At 44.7% G+C, this 20,136-nt stretch overlaps 1 protein-coding gene across 1 annotated transcript in view; it reads right to left on the bottom strand.

Moving 5' to 3' along the window:
• Window positions 1-20,136, bottom strand: part of PLEKHG2 (pleckstrin homology and RhoGEF domain containing G2) — a 458,610-nt gene that overhangs the window by 131,982 nt on the left and 306,492 nt on the right. Inside the window, exon 5 of the mRNA XM_078661322.1 lies at window positions 17,411-17,477. Coding sequence (XP_078517448.1) covers window positions 17,411-17,477 — 67 coding nt within the window. The remainder of the gene's footprint in view (window positions 1-17,410; window positions 17,478-20,136) is intronic.

Consider the following 20,136-nt stretch of genomic DNA (forward strand, 5'->3'; position numbering starts at 1 on the left):
ATTTTTTAATGCGCCTGAGAAATAGATTTTGTTTTTTATTACTAGAAGAAGGATCTCTATGGGTGACTAAAATAAAGAGGTGGATCATTAATTAAATGCCCAAACACAGAAACCACCTAGCGTTTTGTTGCCCCACATCTGTGGACCAAAAAATATTCAAAAGGTGCGCTGAAAGCTCCTCGCTATGCTGACTGGTTACAGAAAAGCCAAAAAGATTGTCTAAACCAGCAGGTTACTTGAGCAGTTCTAATTGGGCCCTTAAGGCCAATGAGAACTGTCTTTGTGTTTAGATGCTCATTAATGACTGTGGGGCAGCTAATCTGAATCACTTTCGTAGCACAGAATTTCATCTGCAGATTGAGCAGGGCAAGAATCTTACAGCAGTCTGTGACCCGTTGCCATAGACCACAACGTTATTGCCCATATTATTCTACATGATGGTGTGAATCCCGGAAAACTTAGAATTGAACCTCTTCAAAGCATGGACAGAAAAGGTTCAATTTCTAGGTATCCCCTGTGACAGTGCATGAGCTGCATGAGCTCTCGCTTGCGAGAGGTAGTCTATACAACAAGAGGCTTGAAGCCCGCCCATTGCCTATCATTCGCTGGCTTCATTGTAACTCCTATTTACTGCCTCCTAATTTGCAAGTACTGATTGCTACAGCTTGATTGTTGTCTATCTGCTGATTGCGCTGAGATTGAGGCACCTCTTTTATTTGTTGTTCTTCCCTGTCATCCTTGTTGAACCTCTTGCCATTTGTAGCTATGTTTTACTATACCACACACACTTCAAAGAAGCCCTTTGTCCTTGAAATAGATGTTTATTTTGACAACAGATGTTATCTGCTTCCAAATGTATTTTCACGAAGACATGAAAATGGGCGTATTTGATTGCTTTATGTGATGGGATGGGATTTTTTGTGAAATGGTATATTTTTTCCTTTTTGAAGGATGGGAAGATTAACTGATTTGCTCAGAATCACAGGAGTGTTGTGCCAAGACCTAACACGCACTGGCAAAGCCAATAGGTTTCCCCTTTGATCCTATTGGCTCTGCCACTGCCTTTTGTTCATGTTGTACAGCATGTGCATTTCCGACCTTGGCAATGAATTTAAGCTATGTTGTATAGCAGGCGTGCAACACCCATTGGACTCAAAGGGCTTCAGCCCCGGTTGTATGTGGCAGCCCGGAGTGAGACAGCTTCCCGGGCACACACACAGCCGTACCCGAGCACTTCACAGGTCTTTAAAAGACCATTTGCATGTTAATGAGGCCTTGCTGATGTTTTACCCCTTCTAAGAGCCCCTGCAGCTCCACTCTGCTGATTGCTTAAAGATTCAGCCACTCCTTAAATGTTTTCGTAGCCCCCCACCCCCCGAAATGTGGCTCTAGTTACGCCTCTGCTGTATAGCAGCATGGCTGCTGTGCAGCAGGTCTAATAATAATAGTAAAATAAAGGACTATGATGCATCCAGTGCTAATGCATTTTTTTTGTTTAAAGAGTATTTGCTCTGCCTGCATCACAGCGCTTTTGTAAATGAGTTTAGGCACACTGCAAAGCATCTCTGCTGCTGTACAGCATGGCTGCAAAACATTGCCAAAACCAACATTGCCAATAGGGGAGCCCTATTGTCTTTGCCAATGCTTGTTCATTCTGCGTGAGTTTAATCATCACTAGATCGAAGGTAAATGACCATATGGGTGGACAGCGGGAGGAAAGACAAATGGATGTGGCATGGAGGCCATCTTCACTTACATAATACACACAAATAAATACACACACATCCACCTACAACAGTTTGCACCAGTATTACAGAGACAATCTATTACAGGGGGAAGTAAGAGTGGTTGGGAGGACCAGACAGGGATAGAGTCAATTGTTGACAGGGAAGCACGGAGGCCAGACAAAAATCGAGAGGGTGAGAAATGATGAAGGGTGGGTCTCTAAGCAGTGAGAGTGTGTGGGGGTCGAAATCTCCCAGGATGCTTAGGGGCCTCTGATTGACATGCCTCATAAGCTTGTGTAATTACCAGCGTGACTAAGATGGCTTCAGCACAGCTTGTTTAGCATTATGGAAAATATCTCAAATGGTGGATTCTGTATGAAGCAGTTCGCAGCCGTAGAACTCTAGCAGGCAGAGGAACAATGGCGCAGAGCTGTGAAAGAAACCAGTCAAGCGGAAGGAGCGAGTAAGGCCTGCGCCATGTGTGTGGCCACTGGTCGTTTCTCACAGGATGTGCCTCCGTGACGAGGAACGTGTGGGGTCCGAGTCGACAAATCAAAGCTGCCCCCACCAGCGAGGGGTTATGGGAGGACCTCATAAGGCACGAGATTAAAGTCCTAACTGAAGGAACGGCGACCTTCCGGGAAGAGAGTGAAGAGGCGGGAGATGTGCGCGCGAGCCAGCACTGATCCCAAACAGGCCCCCGGTCCTCGCGAGCCGCTGCAGGGCCCGGGAACAGGAGACCCAAACAAAGGAGAGCCAATTAGAGCCGAGAGGAACACAACGTCTCAGCGTGGGGAGCGCAACTGGGAAGAGCAACCTGAAGAGAATGACAGAGAAGAGAGACAATGAAAGGCAGATGGAGACTCAACATTGGAGAGAGCGGGAAGGCAGAGTGCGAGCGGAAAGAGAAAGTAGAAAGAGAACAGAAAAAGTAAACTTGTGTGAGAGAGAGAGTTTAGGTGGGAGTCTGTGAGGGAGGAAGCTGGAGGAACGAAGAGTGCAAAAGAGTGAATGGGAAGAGAACATGTGATCGAATAGAAGAGGAAGCCCCGGAGCAGGGTGTGAGAGATAACACGTTTATGTGAGAGGGACGGAGTGCATACACGCCAACAGTGTAGAACAGCAAAGTGGGAAGTATAGGTAAAAATCAGGGAAATGTTATTTCCATTCGCTTCTGTTGAAGCAAAAACAATTTTATACTGGGACAGTTTTTATAAAGCCATTTTTGTCTTCAAAAATAGTGTGTCTCCTGCCTGAATCAGGTATGTTGGCATCATGCATCCACCCACCCACCCATCCATCCACCAATTCTGCATCCATCCTGCATCCATCATTCATTCATGCATCCACCCATCCATCCAGCATCCATCATTCATTCATGCATTCACCCATCCATCCTGCATCCATCATTCATTCATGCATCCACCCATCCATCCATCCACCCATCCAGCATCCATCATTCATTCATGCATCCACCCATCCATCCATCCACCCATCCATCCTGCATCCATCCATCATTCATTCATGCATCCATCCACCCATCCATCCACCCATCCATCCACCCATCCAGCATCCATTCCTGCATCCATTCATGTGCCACCCATCCATCCACCCGTCCTGCATCCATCATTCATTCATGCACCCATCCATCCACCCATCCATCCTGCATCCATTCATCCACCCATCCATCCATCCACCCATCCAGCATCCATCCATCATTCATTCATGCACCCATCCATCCACCCATCCATCCATCATTCATCCACCCATCCATCCACCCATCCAGCATCCACCATTCATTCATTCATGCATCCATCCATCCACCCATCCATCCACCCATCCACCCATCCATCCACCCATCCATCATCCATCCTGCATCCATTCCTGCATCCACCCATCCATCCATCATTCATTCATGCACCCATCCATCCATCCTGCATCCATCATTCATTCATCCACCCATCCTGCATCATTCATTCATGCATCCACCCATCCATTCATCCACCCATCATTCATCCATCATCCATCCATCCACCCATCCTGCATCCATCATTCATTCATGCACCCATCCATCCACCCTGCATCCATCCTGCATCCATCATTCATTCATCTACCCATCCTGCATCCATCATTCATGCATCCACCCATCCACCCATCATTCATCCTGCATCCATTCATGCATCCACCCATCCTGCATCCATCATTCATGTATTTTTATGACCATATAACTTGCACACAGCTTGTCAGTGTTTAATACCAGTCTCGAACCTTGTACTCCAGCACCAATGATACATGATTAATATTAATTGTTTTTAAAAACATGTATTTATTCGACACCAATTTCACACCTTAGTCGGAACATCATTTTTATTTGTTTTTTAAAATATCTATTTATTTAACACCAAAGTAAGTCATGTATACATTTTTATGGTTCGATAAGAGGCTCGAACCTGGTTTCCCAGCACCAAAGTCGGCCGTGCTATCCGTCAGGGGTTATGTAACCGGGCTATGTAGTGACCAGCCAATCCTGCGCCAGGATTGGCTGGGGGGGCACCAATCGCCCAGTCGCCCTGTGTAACCCCGGGGGCTGCGGCCCGCCCCCTGGTCCTCTCTCTAAGGGGGAATTCACAAGAAAACGATCTGCGCATGCGCGGGCATGTTTGTGCCCAAAAATACACTTGCGCAGCTGCAGCAGCCCGATCCTTCTCCCCCCCCCCCCATTGCGCACTCCGGGAAGGTCGGATGTCTCCCGGTTTCCCGGCCGGCAGATAGCGCGATTTTTAAAAATAATTGTGTTTGGCTTCTAGTGACGACGTGGTGGGTCCATGGGGCTTAGTGGGGCTTTGCCCCTACGCCCCAATGGACGCACCGCGCCTGTTGGCATGTATGCGCATGCGTTGGTGACAGAGAAAGAGAGGACAGTTGAGAGATGAGAGTGAGCAATGAAAGAGAGTGCAAGAGACATCACAAAATAAAATGACGGACGAAGTTTTGAAACTTTTCAAACAGTCACAGCTCTCGGATTAATTCATCGTTATTTTGCTCGCCCTGTCACCCCAGTTTGGACCCAGCCATATGCAAATCAGTCCTTGTTCCTTTTGAAATCAGCTGGAAGATATTCCTGTAGTAACCAAAAGATGTGACAGTTCTAACTGGAAACCCGTTTTTCAAGTATTTGCCCTGCGGCCTTTCTGTGAGACAGAGTTCATATAAGTCAGGCTTCCAAATCTTGAATTCTTCTTAATGTTTTAATTCTTTTGGAAGTTGGTTGCAGACACGCCTCTTAATGTTGAAGACATGGACATGGTGATCCTGTTTCGTTGATGGTATTCTCTGAAAGAAGAACAAATCCAATCCAGAATATATCCACTTATTCCCACTCAGGAATCTATTCTGCTTAGGGCTGGTTCAGGACCACTGTGTTGTAGGATGTTGGCAAATCAAGTAGGGCCAGATTTACTGGACTGCTGCATTTTGGAGATGACCGTGCTCCCTCTTAGATGTCCAACAATGGAGGCAGGTAGAATGAGAGAGAAGGGGAGAGTAGGAAAGAGTGACAGAGATAGAAAGCAAGAGAGAAAATGACAGAAGAGGAATAGTGGGAGAAGAGTGTGAGAGAATGTAAGAGTGTGAGCTTGTGTCTGAGATAGAAAGTCAGAGAGACCATGACAGAAGAGGGATAAAGGGAGAATAATGTGTGAGCGAATATGTAAGAGTGTGAGAATGTGTCTGAGATATGAAGTGAGAGAAAGAACATGACAGAAAAGAGATAGTGAAAGAAGAGTGTGAGAGAGAATGTGAGCGTGTGTCTGAGATAGAAGTGGGAAAGAGCATGACAGGAGATTGATAGTGGGAGAAGAGTGTGAGAGAATGTGAGAGTGGGCCTGAGATTGAAAGTGAGAGAAAACATGACAGAAGAGAGATAGAGTGGGAAAAGAGTTTGTGAGATAGAAAGTGAGACAGAATGTGATAGAAGAGGGGTAGTGGGAGAAGAGTGTGAGAGAATGGGAGAAAGCGAGAGTGTGTCTGAGATAGAAATTGAGAGAAAACATGACACAAAAGGGATAATAGGAGAAGAGTGTGAGAAAGAATGTGGGAGTGTGCAAGTGGGTCTGAGTGGCGTAACACAAGCCCTCGCAGCCCCGCGGTGCGGGTGGCCCCCAAACTCCAGGGGGCCCCTCAGCACAATACTCTGGCTGGAGAGCTCCAGCCAGATTGAGTCCAGGGGGGCCCTCTGTGTACCTTGCAGGGGGGTCTCAAGTTTTGTAACAGCAGCGAGTGGGACAGGTCCTGACAGGTGAGGGATAGTGGGAGAATAGTGTGCGAGAGAATATGAGCGTGTGTCTGAGATAGAAAGTGAGAGAGAACATGACAGAAGAGAGATAGTGGGAGAAGAGTGTGAGTGAGAATGTGGGAGCGTGAGATACAAAAGTGAGAGAGAATGTGGTAGAAGAGGGGCAGTGGGAGAAGAGTGTGAGAGAGAATGGGAGAGTGAGAGAGTGTGTCTGAGATAGAAAGTGGGAGAGTACATGACAGAAGAGGGATAATGGGAGTCGAGTGTGATGAGAATGTGAGTGTGTGTAAGAAAGAAAGCGAGAGAGATCTCTAGTTGGCAATGGTATGCACCCTGTCCAAGTAGGGACCATCACTCTAGTCAGGGTAAGTAAGATACACACTAAAAGTTACCTGTGCTCATCCTCTGGTAGCTTGGCACAGAATTTTCAGGCTAAACTAAAGATGAAATGTATAAAGTATTTGTGCAACACACCGCTCAGTAACACAATGAAAACACCACAGAAATACTCCACACAGGTTTAGAACAATATACAATAATTTTATAAATAAATCAAGACAAAAAAAAATCAAATCCAATGTATAGAAGTCGAGTTATGAACTTTTAAAGAATACAAAAAGTTCTAGCGCTTAGAAGTAATAAACGCCAATGCGGGTTATCTGGTAGCGCTGGGCTGGGGCAACATCCATATTTTGGGCCAATCGTGATAAAACGAAGGCAGGCTACAGCACCCATCCAGGACCCGGTGAACAAAGTACCTTATCCTGGTCTCAACAACGAGATGTGAGGCACAGTTGAGCAATGTATCGATGTCGATCCTACAGAGGTGATGATGCTTTGGTTCGGTAGACGAAGCACTGATCTGAGATGCTTTGGTTCCGAAGTGCGATGCGCCGGGTATCTCCATGCAGTAGAAGGATGTCGCAGCGGACATGCGCAATTCGATGTGTCGGCCTCTCAACGCGATGCGTTGGTTCATGAAGAGATTCGCCGATCCTACTCCAGCTACTGGGTAGATGCACTGGTTCTGCTACACGCAGACTGGAGATGCTTTGATTTCTGTGATGCAAGTATCTGGGTCCACTTCCAGGGAACCTGGCACAGATGCACGGGTAGAGACTTTGATATCCCTGCTTTTAAATTAACAGGAGGCAAACCAACACACCCTTGAAGATAACTTCAGTGCAAGGCAGAGTCCAGCTTTCCTCAGCAGAGTCAGGGCATCATGAGAAAAGCAGGCCTATCAGATCAGCAGTCCAGCAGAGTGTCAGTCCTTGATGCAGCACAGCAGTTCTTCTGACAGAATCCAGTGGTAGGTACAGACATGTCTGTCTTGGTAGGGTCAGAGACCCAGTACTTATACCCAGTTGTGGCTTGGAAATAGGGCATCTTCAAAGAAGGGTTTTTGAAGTGCACACAGGTCCTTTCTTCCCTGCCCTGGCTCCAGACTATCATGAGGGGGTATTCAGACCTTTGTGTGTGACACAGGATACTGCCTATTCAGGTATAAGCTTCAGCTCCCCCACCCTTTCTGCTCAGGAAAAGCCATCAGAATGCAGATGAGTCTGCAGATAATCCTAACCTTCCTGTGTTTTGTGGCTATCTAGAGGGATTGCACAAAGTGTAGCTGTCACCCATCCTAGATGTGTATTGGAGACAGGCTGCAGGCACACAGAGAAAAGAAATGCCCACTTTCTAAAAGTGAAACAACAACTGGGGTTAGGTCCAAAAGACCAGGGTCAGGTAGGGCCATATAATTTATTGAACAAAAAAAAAGGGGGGGGGGCAGCTGACACCTTCTCAACTTTGATGCTGTCTCTTTATAGCAACGGTCAAACACCAATTATTTTTGTTTGATCAGGTTATTTATTTAACCTTGTAATTCATTGACATTTTGTATTTTTTTCACAAATAATTCAAATGTTTGAAAAGAATAATACTAATTCATACACAATAACTAATGATACATTCAATGAATATCAATATTCATAAATAACAAACATTAAACATGTGACATCACTACATCAAACAATTAGCTAACATATCCTTGTGGTCCTCGCGGTGTCAGAGTCAGAACCTACACGCAGGGACGGACAGCACCGCGAGGACCACAGTGGGTCCTACTTGCAATATTTAGCAAGCTTCTCCGTCACGTCCCTGTTGAGGCACCTCCACCCCCCCTTCTAGGTGCATTATTTTCCAGAAAGTATACCTATACCTCCGACAATAGTTCTTTCACATTTGTTTTACACTTCCAAGATACTACTGAATCCATACTTAAGGGGACGTGACACATAGTTCCTAACGACGGAACACCACACACCACCCCCTTAGAGTAGACAAATGTTGACCTCCTGCACATCTCACTGGGACTGATACAGGTTTAATCTTCCCCTTTTCAGTCCATGACTCTCTGGTCTGTTTTTATTCATGGCCCAGGTACTCCTCGAATAAAGGGTTGGCAAATCCAGGAGCCATTTTTACTGCACATTCACTATCCCACTTCTATTCACTATATAAAGGCTCCCGCACATATATACCATCCAGCTTCACTGCAGCAAACCAAGAAGACCTCCGGCAAAGAGCCCCCCCAGAGGGGCCCGTTGGGCATTGCAGCGCCGGCCCAATTGGGAGCTGCCCTATGATGAAGCATGACACCCCTCAGGTGTGTGAAAGCCCTTGCTCCTTATAGGAGCCCACCCTGGATGAGTACACCCATCTTTACTCTACCTAGCACCTTATGGGAACCAGCCACCACTGCTGTGGCCGAATATATGATGTTACCACGAATACAAGTTCCACGCATGGCAATACCACGCGAATTTTAGTTCGCAAGTGGCTTTACCACGCTGGAATTTGCAACGAAGGATTATACCACGCATTTTAACCTTTGTTTAAACACAAATAATAAAGAATATTTTCTTACCTGACACCTTCCCGTCTTTCACGAGCAGCCCGTACTTCCATCCACCATCGAAACAAGCGTCAAAACACGTCTGCCAAAATTAAAAAAGGACTACTATTTTGACGTAACGGCACGTCTTTGGGGGAGGCACTTTCCTTTTACCTCGGTGGTACTGAAGTGCGTTTTTTTTAAATTTAATTAACCCGCTCCTTTGTTTATTTTTGGGGGGGAGACCCCCCCAGGCCCCCCCAGCCCCTCCCCCAGCCGACCCCCGCCAACCCCCCAATCCCACGCTGAACGACTGGAAGGAATTCCACGCCTCCCCCTAGCCAGAACGTATATGCGTGGTAAAGACTGTCGTTGAAGGCATACGCGTGGAAAAGACGTTTGCGAGGTAAGTGCCTCGTAGTAAACGTCACGCGTAGAAAAGCCTTCGTTGAAAATGATGTTTCCCCTGTGGCCTGCCCCCTTGCCCTTTCTTCCTCCTCCTTGTCACCCCTAGGAACAGCATACCTTTTCTGTTTATAAGTCGAAGTGGCACACACCAGCCCTGCAGTGGCAGTCCTGAGACAGGTTTGAAAGACTTCTTGTGTGGGTGGCCCAATCAGTGATGCAAGCGCACTAGTAACATTTAATTTAAAGGCCCTAAGTATATGATATATCACTTTAAAAGGGACTTATAAATAAATATGCCATTTGTATACACAACCAATGTTACCATATTTAGAGGAGAAGCTCATGCACTTTAGCACTGGCCAGCAGTGGTAACGTGCTCAGGGTCTTAAAGCCAACAAAAATAATTTAGCAAAAAGAGGAGGAGAAAGGCAAAAAGTTTGGGGTGACCCTTCAGAGAGGGTCATTTTCCAACAATGACAGAAGAGAAATAGCGGTAGAAGAGTGTGACAGGGAATGTGAGAGTGTGTCTGAGATAGATAGTGAGAGAGATCATGACAGAAGAGAGAAAGTGGGAGATGAGTGTGGGAGAGAATGGTAGAGTGTGAGAGTGTGTCTGAGATACAAAGTGAGAGAGAACATGGCAGAAGAAGTGTATGTGGGAGTAGTGTGGGAGAGCTAATGTGAGAATGTGCCTGAGATAGAAAATGACAGAATTGGTATAGTGGGAGAAGAGTGTGCGAGAGAATGTGAGAGTTTGTCAGAGATAGAAAGGGAGGGTGAACATGATAGAAGAGAGATAGTGGGAGACGAGTGTGAGAGAGAATGTGAGAATGTGTCTGAGATAGAAGTTAAGAGAGAAAATGACAAAAGATGGGTAGCGCGAGAAGAGTGTGAGTGTGTGTCTGAGATAGAAAGTGAGAGCAAATATGACAGAAGGGAGAAGTTTGAGAAGTGTGTGAGAGCAAATCAGAATGTGTGAGTGTATCTGAGATAAAAAGAGAGAAAGCACATGACAGAAGAGGGATAGTGGGAGAAGAGTGTGAGAGAGAATGTGAGCGTGTGCGATTGTGTCTGAGATAGAAAGTGAGAGAGAACATGGCAGAAGAGTGGTAGTGGGAGAAGAGTGTGAGAGAGAATGGGAGAGTGTGTCTGAAACACAAAGTGAGAAACATGACAAGAGGGGTAAGTGGGAGAAGAGTGTGAGATAGAATGTGAGAGTGTCTGAGATAGAAAGCGAGAGAGAACATGATAAAAGATAGCGGGAGAAGAGTGTGGGAGACTATGTGAGAGTGTGTCTGAGATAGAAAGGGAGAGAGAACATGACAAAGAAGAGTTTGAGAGAGAATGGGAGAAGAGCTTGAGAGAGAATGGGAGAATGTGTCTGAAATAGAAGGAGAGAGAAGAATGTGGAGAGAAGAGGAATAGTGTGAGAATGAGAGATATACAATGAGCAGAGGGAGGGGTGATGTAAGAGAATAATGAAGAGTGAAAGACAGAAGGAAAGATGGATATAGGTGATACACTCTAGAGGGCGAAGATAAGAGAGAGAGGGATAAGAGAAAGAGGGAGTAAGAAAGAAGAGGGAAGTGTGAAAATGAGTATGAAAGGCAGAGCGACAAAGTGTGATAGCAGAAAATAGATGAGAGAAAAAAGGCGTGAGAGGAAGTGGGAAGATTAGATTGTTAGAAATGGGAGAGGGAGAGGGCACAAAAAGGATGAGAAGAACTCATGGTGAGTTGGGACAATGGGATAAAAGATTAAATGGTCTGAAAAAGATTGGTGAAAGAGGGAGAGACGGGGAGAGTGGAAGAGAGTGTGTGAGAGAAGATGCACTGAGGGAATGGCTGTGAGTGAAAAAAGACAGCAGAGGAAAGAAGTGTGAGGACAAAAGTGCAGAGCCTACAATAAACTGAGGAGTGAGAGTAGCCATAAGAGTGGAGAAGGATAAAGAGAGATGCTAGTATAGAGGTTAAAAGAGATGAGAGGGGTGATTATCCAAAGAATAAAAATGCAGTGACAGATATAGAAAGGGAAGAAAGCAAGGGAAAGAGAAAAGCAGAGAGAGAGGAACGGAGAGAAAATGGAGTGGCGCTTTTGGCTATGTTCTTCGCAGTGCTGGAAATATGCAGCTCTGATTCCAAACAAGAAATCATTGGAACGTTGATGGAAAGAGAAAATCTCAGCTAAAGCTCTGCTGGAAAGAGAGCCTCCCAGGAGGGAGATTAGATCCTGTCTGAGAGCGGCACTTCCTTCCTGCCAGAGCCTGCTCTGAGAATGGGCCTCGCTGTCAGAAGCGAACGGAGGAGGTGCTGGAGGGACAGACTGTGGAAAGGAGGAACAGCAGCTAGTGGGACCAACTGTGCGAGTGGAGTCACAACCTAGTGCTTAATTTGCAAAAAAAGTATGTGCCAGCCAGGGCTCTTGTCTGAAGGCCACTGCAGCTTGCACCACACATTGCCGCTGCCAAGCTGCCAATGACAGTAGCAACACAACTACTAAGCATCACACTCCAACAGGTGTGACCATTCAGACTATTACAGGCTCCATAGCTTTAAGAATGGCTTGGGCGGCAAGTAATAGTCATTTTTAATGTATATTGAATCACTAATTAACTTTTGTTGTGGTCATCTCTAAATTAGCCAGAGAGCGCCATCTTGTGGCAGATTGTCACAACTGCTGGTGTTGACAATTAAGTGTCAGTGCCGAGCAACGGAAACCACAGGCTCAAATCAAGCACTGGTTACAATACATATGTGGCCAAAGCCTCCTATATGATGCGTGTCAGCCTCTAGGACTGTGTACAAAGGGTTAGCATTTGTATAGTGCAGACCTGTCCACTAAAGGACCAGGGCTGCCTGATCCATGCCCGATTTTTAGGCTAACCACAGAAAATAAATGTACATGCAGTATATTTAATGGAACTCATTTACATAGTGAGTGGTTACTCTGAAGGTCTGAAGTCATAATATGGGGGTTCACTACGAATAGGCCTAAGACCAAGTCAGACCTTAATCCTTCTTAGGTCCTGAAACGTAGTGGCATTAACCTAAGTTACAGTATGTTTTATTTTCAGAAAGCTAGGTAACATCAATACCACTAACTGATTGCCTGTAAAAAAAGACATCTAGAGGAACGTATGACATTACAACGCGTACTAATAACACATGTGACATTACAACGTGGGTATTACTATGCAAATGCCATTACAACGAACTACCATTACAACGCAAACTTTTACCACGGATATGCCTTTCCCACACATGTAGTTACAAGGTAGAGGCATACACTTGATACAAATGTTTCTGTTCAGGTAGTAAAAGGAAAATAAATATATCTGGAATATGGAAGGATGGAATGGTGCCTGACCAGGAATATTTTTCTGTTTCTGTTATTTTTCTTTTTGGGAAGGAATTGTTCCAGCAGGAACAAGGAAGGGCCATGGGCACCTGCTTCGCCCCCAGTTATGCCAATCTAAATCTGTGCTGGTGAGAGGAGCATGTGTTCGGGGGCCAATCATTAGAACACTGGTCGGAGAAGATACTAATTTGGTCTCGATTTATTGATGATGTCTTCATGCTGTGGCAGGGCACAGAGGCAGAGATGGATCACTTCATCAATGAATTAAATTATAATGAAATGAATTTGAAATTTGTGGGTCAACGAAGTAAACAAACCATTGAATTTTTAGATATTAGGGTGTGTGTGGAAGGGGGTAAACTTGAGAGTACAGTTTTTAGAAAACCTACCGCAGGAAAAACTATTTTACATGCGGGGAGTGCCCACATCTAGCCCCTTATCAGGAGAATCCCCTTTGGGGAATTCTCCAGAGCTAGAAGAGCTTGTAGCACCCTTCAGGATTACGATAAAATAAAACAGGACATGAAACAACGATTTGCAGAAAGGGGGTATTTAATTAACAGTTTGGAAACAGCATCTAAGAAAGCAAGAGATTTAAACAGAGAAGAGGTGCTGTTTCAACACTCTAGAATAACCTTAAGAAAGAGAATGAAAAGCCAAAGTAGCACATGTAGATTTATACCAACATACAACATGAGGCACGATGAGATGAGAAAGGTTTTAAATAAGCACTGGCACTTTATGTAGAAGTTCCAGTTTTGGGGCAAAGAGTGAAAAAGAGACCACAAATTACACATAGAAAATGAAAGTCCCTGAAGGATTACCTGGTGAAGAGTGAATATGGAGGGACAGCCCCACAGCAAACGTGGCTTAGGCAGCAAGAAGGATTTTTTAAATGTACAAAGTGTAAGGCTTGCCAGCATGGGGAAAACCTCTCATCTTTACGAACAACTTTTAACAAAACCATAAAAATCATTGGGGTTTTGTCGTGTAAATCGCGTTTTGTAGTATACATTCTAAGGTGCCCATGTAGAAAGGTATATGTCGGCAGCACTACTCTAACAGTTCACAAGAGAATTTTGCAGCATATGAGGGGCATCATCAACAAAGAGAGACGCTATCCAATAGCACGGCACTATGAAAAAGAACATCAGAGTGATCCTACATCTATGGTATATAGCTGCCCAGCACAAGTGCCCAAGAAAAGAAGAGGAGGGGACAGGGAGAGAGAACTGAGAAAACTAAAAACTTTTTATATCCTTGAGCTAGATGCTAAAGAACCAAATGATTTTAATCAGGACGAGTAATGGTTTACATGCCTGTATTGATCAAGAAATCTGTAGAGTTCTCGCGAAGCATATTTTATCTATAGGAGCAACATATAAAATTTCAGAATTTTATATTAAGAAAAAAATATTTTTTTCCAAACACAGAACTACGAGTATGAATATGAGCACTAGCACTTTAGAAAATGATTAAAAAGCACTTTAGGAAATAGGAGTTTTTTAAGTGTAAATCATGTATAAAGATACCATAGATTAATTTATCTCAACTTTTTAAGGAGTATTAAACCCGTATTATTAACATGAATTTTTATAAAAAATGACTATGCACTTTAGTTAAATTTGCACAGTAAAACAATGGTACATTATAGCACTAGCACTGTATACTTATTAAGCACTAGCACTTTAGGAAAATAACTATGATAAAAAGAAGAATGCTTGTATTATCAGAGTGTATGATGATAAGGGAATTCCAAAAATGGAATGTGGTCACAATTTTTTTTTTAATATGCACATAATGCACTTTGACAGAAATATACAATAAGAAATTATGTATTAAATATAAAAGAGGCATGGAAATGGGTTGTAATGATGTATTTCAGTTTTTCAACCTAGAATGCATTGGAATACCATAAAAATAACATGTTGAGAGAGGGTTGCCACATTTTCAGTGTACAACTGGATCATACACTATTATGGGAGGTTATTGTCCTTTGTTAATGTCTATGCCTATACATTGTTGTTCTTTTGTATTTAAATGAACTTTATATGTGGCTCAGGCATCGTGAAGAAGGCAGTGAGGCAACGGTCGAAACATGTTGATGTTTTGAAAATAAACAAGCCAGATAACTAACGTACGAAGTGCCGATTCCGTTTCTATTTGGATGAGAGAGAAAGCGTTTTTTCGATATAATATATAACATATATTTGTGTACTTACCCTATACTTACATGTAGAACACATATATTCCTTTACTATTCATTCCCAGTTTACATCAAAATTAGTTGCAAAGGCATGCGTGGTAAAGGCATATACGTTGCAATGGCATGCATTGTAATGGCAGTGCATTGTAATGGTACTTGCGTTGTGATGGGATGTGTTGTAATAGTTGCAATGTAATGGCTGTTTCCTCGTGTAGAGGCTCAAATTTTTTTTAGGAACTCACTGATGGCACTGTAGAATTCTGCATGTCCCGATTATAAGGAGGCATGGTCTTGATTCCATCTCAGCCGCTTTCCGCCGCCACCATGCACTTCCTCTCTCTTCATTTCACTTTTGTGTGTTTCTTCTCACCCCTACCATCTCCTTTTCCCCTTCTCTTCCTCCCTCCTCTTTGAAAATTGTTCTGAATTTCCAGACGAGCGCTTAGAATCCCGTTAAGGAAGAGATTCCTGTTTGGGCACTTACTAACAGTGAAGTGACCGAGGTTTTGGGCTAAACAAATGTTCAATGTCTTGCCTAAAGTGTGAAGAAGTGGCATATATTTAAATGCTGCGTACATGCTTGATATTGAAACTTACCGGTCATTCTCTCATAGGAAACCTTATACTGCATGCCATTGTTTGTAGATAACTTGTTCAATATTATGACTGGCAGCTCACACCTTTGACCTATCACACAACTTTCAGCACAGAGAGCCGCAATCATTACATGACTGCCACTCACCAGTGCCACGTTTTACAGCAGACTTATCAGAGTAATCACTGCAAAAGCATCTGGATTCACCCTAATTATTATTATGCCTGGCGTTAGTCAAGACCTTTTGGGCCTCATTTATGGGTTTTTTCCCACAGGGCAGCGTAGCAGCAAGGCAAAAGAAAAGGGCACGAATGCGCTGTATATATTAGATACGGATGTATGACGGTACGACGCGGGCTATTACCACGCGTACCGTTACAACGCGTGTTTTACAACGCAAGTCGTTACCACGACCTGCGCTGTAGGGTGCGGACTTAGGAATAGTTTAATTTACTATTCGAACACCAGTCCCCGAGGATAGTAGGGAAGGTGTTGGAATAGTAAATTAACTATTCCTTGTCCTTGAGCGCCCTCCAGCGCAAGTCGTGGTTACACCTTGCATTGTAAGAGACGCGTCGTAATGGTAGCGCGGCGTAACATCCGCGTCGTAAAGGATGTTCCCCATTAGATACTGTGCATTCCTGTCCTTTTCACCTGCACTGGCGCACAATGGGCTGCCGTGCGCCAAAGCAGGCACCTTTGCACCTTGGTGCAAGGGTGCCTGCATTGCGGGGATGATTATTTTGTGCAGGAAGCAAAACATTCCTGTACAAAAATAATCACAAGAGGCTTTTTCCTCTTTCTATGTGTGCTGCATTCCAGCATACATAGACAGAGGAAAAACGAGGAGAACTAAAGATATTTCTTCTCGTTGTGCCTCCCTTACGCCTCCCCTGTGGAGGCGTACGTTTTTGGCACTGCCTCAGACTTACGATTTCTCGTAAATCTGGAGCAGTGTCAAAAAGCCATGGATGTTGCTGGGAACGCCACCAGCAACACCTTGTGTGAAAGGGGTACATATTCATAAGGCCATTAAAAGCCAAGTAACGTGGCTTTACATGGCCTTATAAGTATGCCAGTTGCACATCGCGCCACCAGAACGTCAAAAAAGTGAAGTTCCAGCGGCGCAATGAGGCTCTTTTATTTTACTAAATATAATATATTTACTTATAGGGACTTTCAGCCAGCCCTCTTCATCCATTGGTCCATTGTTGTTTTACTCACATTTTTCTTCCGCCCATTACAGCATACAGTATAGGAAGTAGAACAGTCCATGTCAGACAATTGGTAAGATGAAGGCAATCTGCTCTTTCACAGGTAATACATTTTCACACAAAGTAGTTCCCTTCAGTGCTAGAGACTACTCTGGCAATGCGTGCTTTTTCAGACCTACATTTTTTTTCATATTGGTGAGGCCCCGGCAGCTCCCCTAACAATAAAGTTTTACAATAACCTATTACAAAACAAGCATTGCCAAAGCCAACATGTTGGCAGTCAACACCAGACCTACAGGTTTTGCAAATGCCTATTTTTTAAACGCCAAGCAAGCAGTTTTGTCCCTTGCGTGTTTCACGGCACTCTTCGAGTTTTTCTGCACATGTTCTGTATTTTCCAGCACAAACATCAACGTAGTATGTTGACATGGCAGCTGAGATCTGACGCCAGCTCTAAACGGTGTAACTGAGAAAGGGAATTATTGGTGAGCGTAGGTTTACAGTAAGAGGCCCAGGCAGGGAAGAGGGTTTCTTACTGCACTCTTGGATGCACAGTGCATGCTGGGAAATGTAAGTTGGAAACTAGGAAAGCACTGGATGCAGTTTTAGATGTGCCTCCCCAAAAGGAGTAGAGTACTCACTCCACTTATTTTGCTATGATGTAGGCTATTGATGCCTGGAGGCACTGGCTTAAGTAGGTCAGGGTCAGCACTCACCCTCTGAACGAAGCACTCTGCCACGGCGTGGGCACTGCTGCAGCACTCCAGCTCCTCCAGCAGCTCACTGCAAGTGAAACAAGAGCAGAGCATGTTAGTTTTTTTTTTTAACCCTTTATAATCTTTTTTTATCAATAAAAAACAAAATAGCAAAAGCAACTCACATATTCATATATAAAAGCTCAGCAGTATTTGCATGCAGGTGTGGCCGGCAAAGGTAAGAGCGGTGGGGTGGGTCGGGGAGGGAGGGAAGTCGACAGACGACAGGATAGGTAAAATAAATTAATAAAACCACTTAAGGTTGCGGTCGCCGAGTCGGCGATGCGGCTGCACAAGGTAAGTGGTTTTATTTATTTTTTTAGTTTAATTTTACCTATCCCATCGTCTGTCGACTTCCCCCCTGGCCCCGCCCCGCCCCACCGCTCTTACCTATGCTGGCCGTGCCTGTTTGCATGTCAAGAATCTGTGTGTGCCGAAACCAAACCAATTGAGTGTGTCAGTATTTACATTGTGGTTTAGATGTTTAGAAGGAAACACGCAGACTAGAGTTCACTATTCCTACTGCTTTTCCAAAGGGCAACCAACCATCAAATGGCAAACTTCCCATGTCACACTGCACGTGGCTCACAGACTTGCGGCCAGATCGGTACTCACAGCCATCAGGGTCCGATCTGTTTGGGCGTGAGGATCGGACTGGCCTATAGGGCAATCAGGTAGTGCCCGATGGGTCGGTCTGACAGGTTAGTGTATGGGCTTTTATTGGCTATTTGTGGGACTGTTTTAAGGTCTGCTGGGCCAGTTTTTACTATTGATTTCCATGATATTTAAACAAACATTGACTGCAGCAAGCTCAACTCCATTCAGTCTAACAATTATACAGCTTATCTTTACATTTTCAAAACTGCCATAATTTGCAAACATGGACCACATTTTTAGCAATCAAGTTCATTGATAAGGCCCACTTTTATTTTGGTACCTGGGACTATTTTCTGTCCCAGTCCAACCCTGTTGGGCGGTCAACCGAATTTCTGGGGTATCTGGGGGTCCACTAGACAACCTATAATTTCTTGCCAAATTCTTAAAACTCTCTCCGCGATCTCGTCCAATCTCGCCTGAGGGGGCCATCAGGACTCATTTTTGGGGACCAGCACTTATTTTTCCTCATCAGACATTAACAGAGAGTAAGAGAAAGAAAAACACACTAAGTGGAAAGCCAGAGGTAAAGGCAAAGCTGTCACAAAAGGAGAAAACAGGAATCTGCCCTAGGGTCTCTGTATCATACACGGCCTCTCACTGCCCCTATCCATCACCCACATCATAGTTGGCTCTCTGACCCTTGTGTGATACCATGACCTTTCACTGTCCCCATCCGACAAAAACATCAGCCTAGGCTGTCTTGCTTTGTATGATCCATTGATTCTCACTGAACCCCTACACAACAATAGTATCTCCCCAGGTGATCTCTGGCCCTTGTGTGATAACATGGCCTCTCGCTGCATCTCTAGCTACTCTAATATCACCCTAGGAACCCTGGTCTTTTTGTGACACATGGCCTCTCACTGCACCACTACCCAACAATATCATCACTTAGGCTCTCTTCTCTTTGCGTGATACATGGCCTCTCATTGAACTTTCACTCACTACTCACATTACCCCAGGCTGTTAGGCCCCTGTGCAATAGCATGGCCTCTCACTGAACCCCTATCCAGCAATAGCATTGTCCTAGTTTCACATGGCTTTTCACTGAACCCCAATCCACTATATCATCACCTAGACAGCAAAGTCTTTGTATGCCCCCCAACTAAACATATTCAGCACTTTTATTTATTTATTTGAGTTTTATATAGCGTTGGCTAGAACCAAAACTATCAGAGTGCTCTACATTGAGAACAAGCTTACAAGAAGCACATGGCCAACGTCACGTGGGATTAACGAACAACATACCTGCCAACTTAAAGAACAAGCTCACCGTTTGAGCACTTACACCACCCTAGGCCTCTCACTGAACTTTCACTCACTACTCACATTTCCCCGAGCTGTTTGGCTCCTGTGCAATACACTGCCGCTCAAGTAACCAATATCCAGCACTTACACCACCCTAGGATCCCAGGCCCTTTTGAAATACACTGCCTCTCAAGAAACCAATATCCAACACTTACACCACCCTAGGATCCCTGGCCCTTGTGAGATACACTGCCTCTCAAGAAACCAATATCCAACACTTACACCACCCTAGGATCCCTGGCCCTTGTGAGATACACTGCCTCCCAAGAAACCAATATCCAGCACTAACATCACCCTGGGATCCCAGGCCCTTTTGAAATACACTGCCTCTCAAGAAACGCATATCCAACACTTACACCACCCTAGGATCCCTGGCCCTTGTGAGATACACTGCCTCTCAAGAAACCAATATCCAACACTTACACCACCCTAGGATCCCTGGCCCTTGTGAGATACACTGCCTCTCAAGAAACCAATATCCAGCACTTACACCACCCTAGGATCCCTGGCCCTTGTGAGATACACTGCCGTTCAAGTAACCAATATCCAGCACTTACACCGCCCTAGGATCCCAGGCCCTTGTGAGATACACTGCCGCTCAAGTAACCAATATCCAACACTTACACCGCCCTAGGATCCCAGGCCCTTGTGAGATACACTGCCGCTCAAGTAACCAATATCCAGCACTTACACCACCCTAGGATCCCTGGCCCTTGTGAGAT

Source organism: Lissotriton helveticus, chromosome 9, assembly GCF_964261635.1.
Source record: "Lissotriton helveticus chromosome 9, aLisHel1.1, whole genome shotgun sequence".
NCBI classification, from domain to species: domain Eukaryota; kingdom Metazoa; phylum Chordata; class Amphibia; order Caudata; family Salamandridae; genus Lissotriton; species Lissotriton helveticus.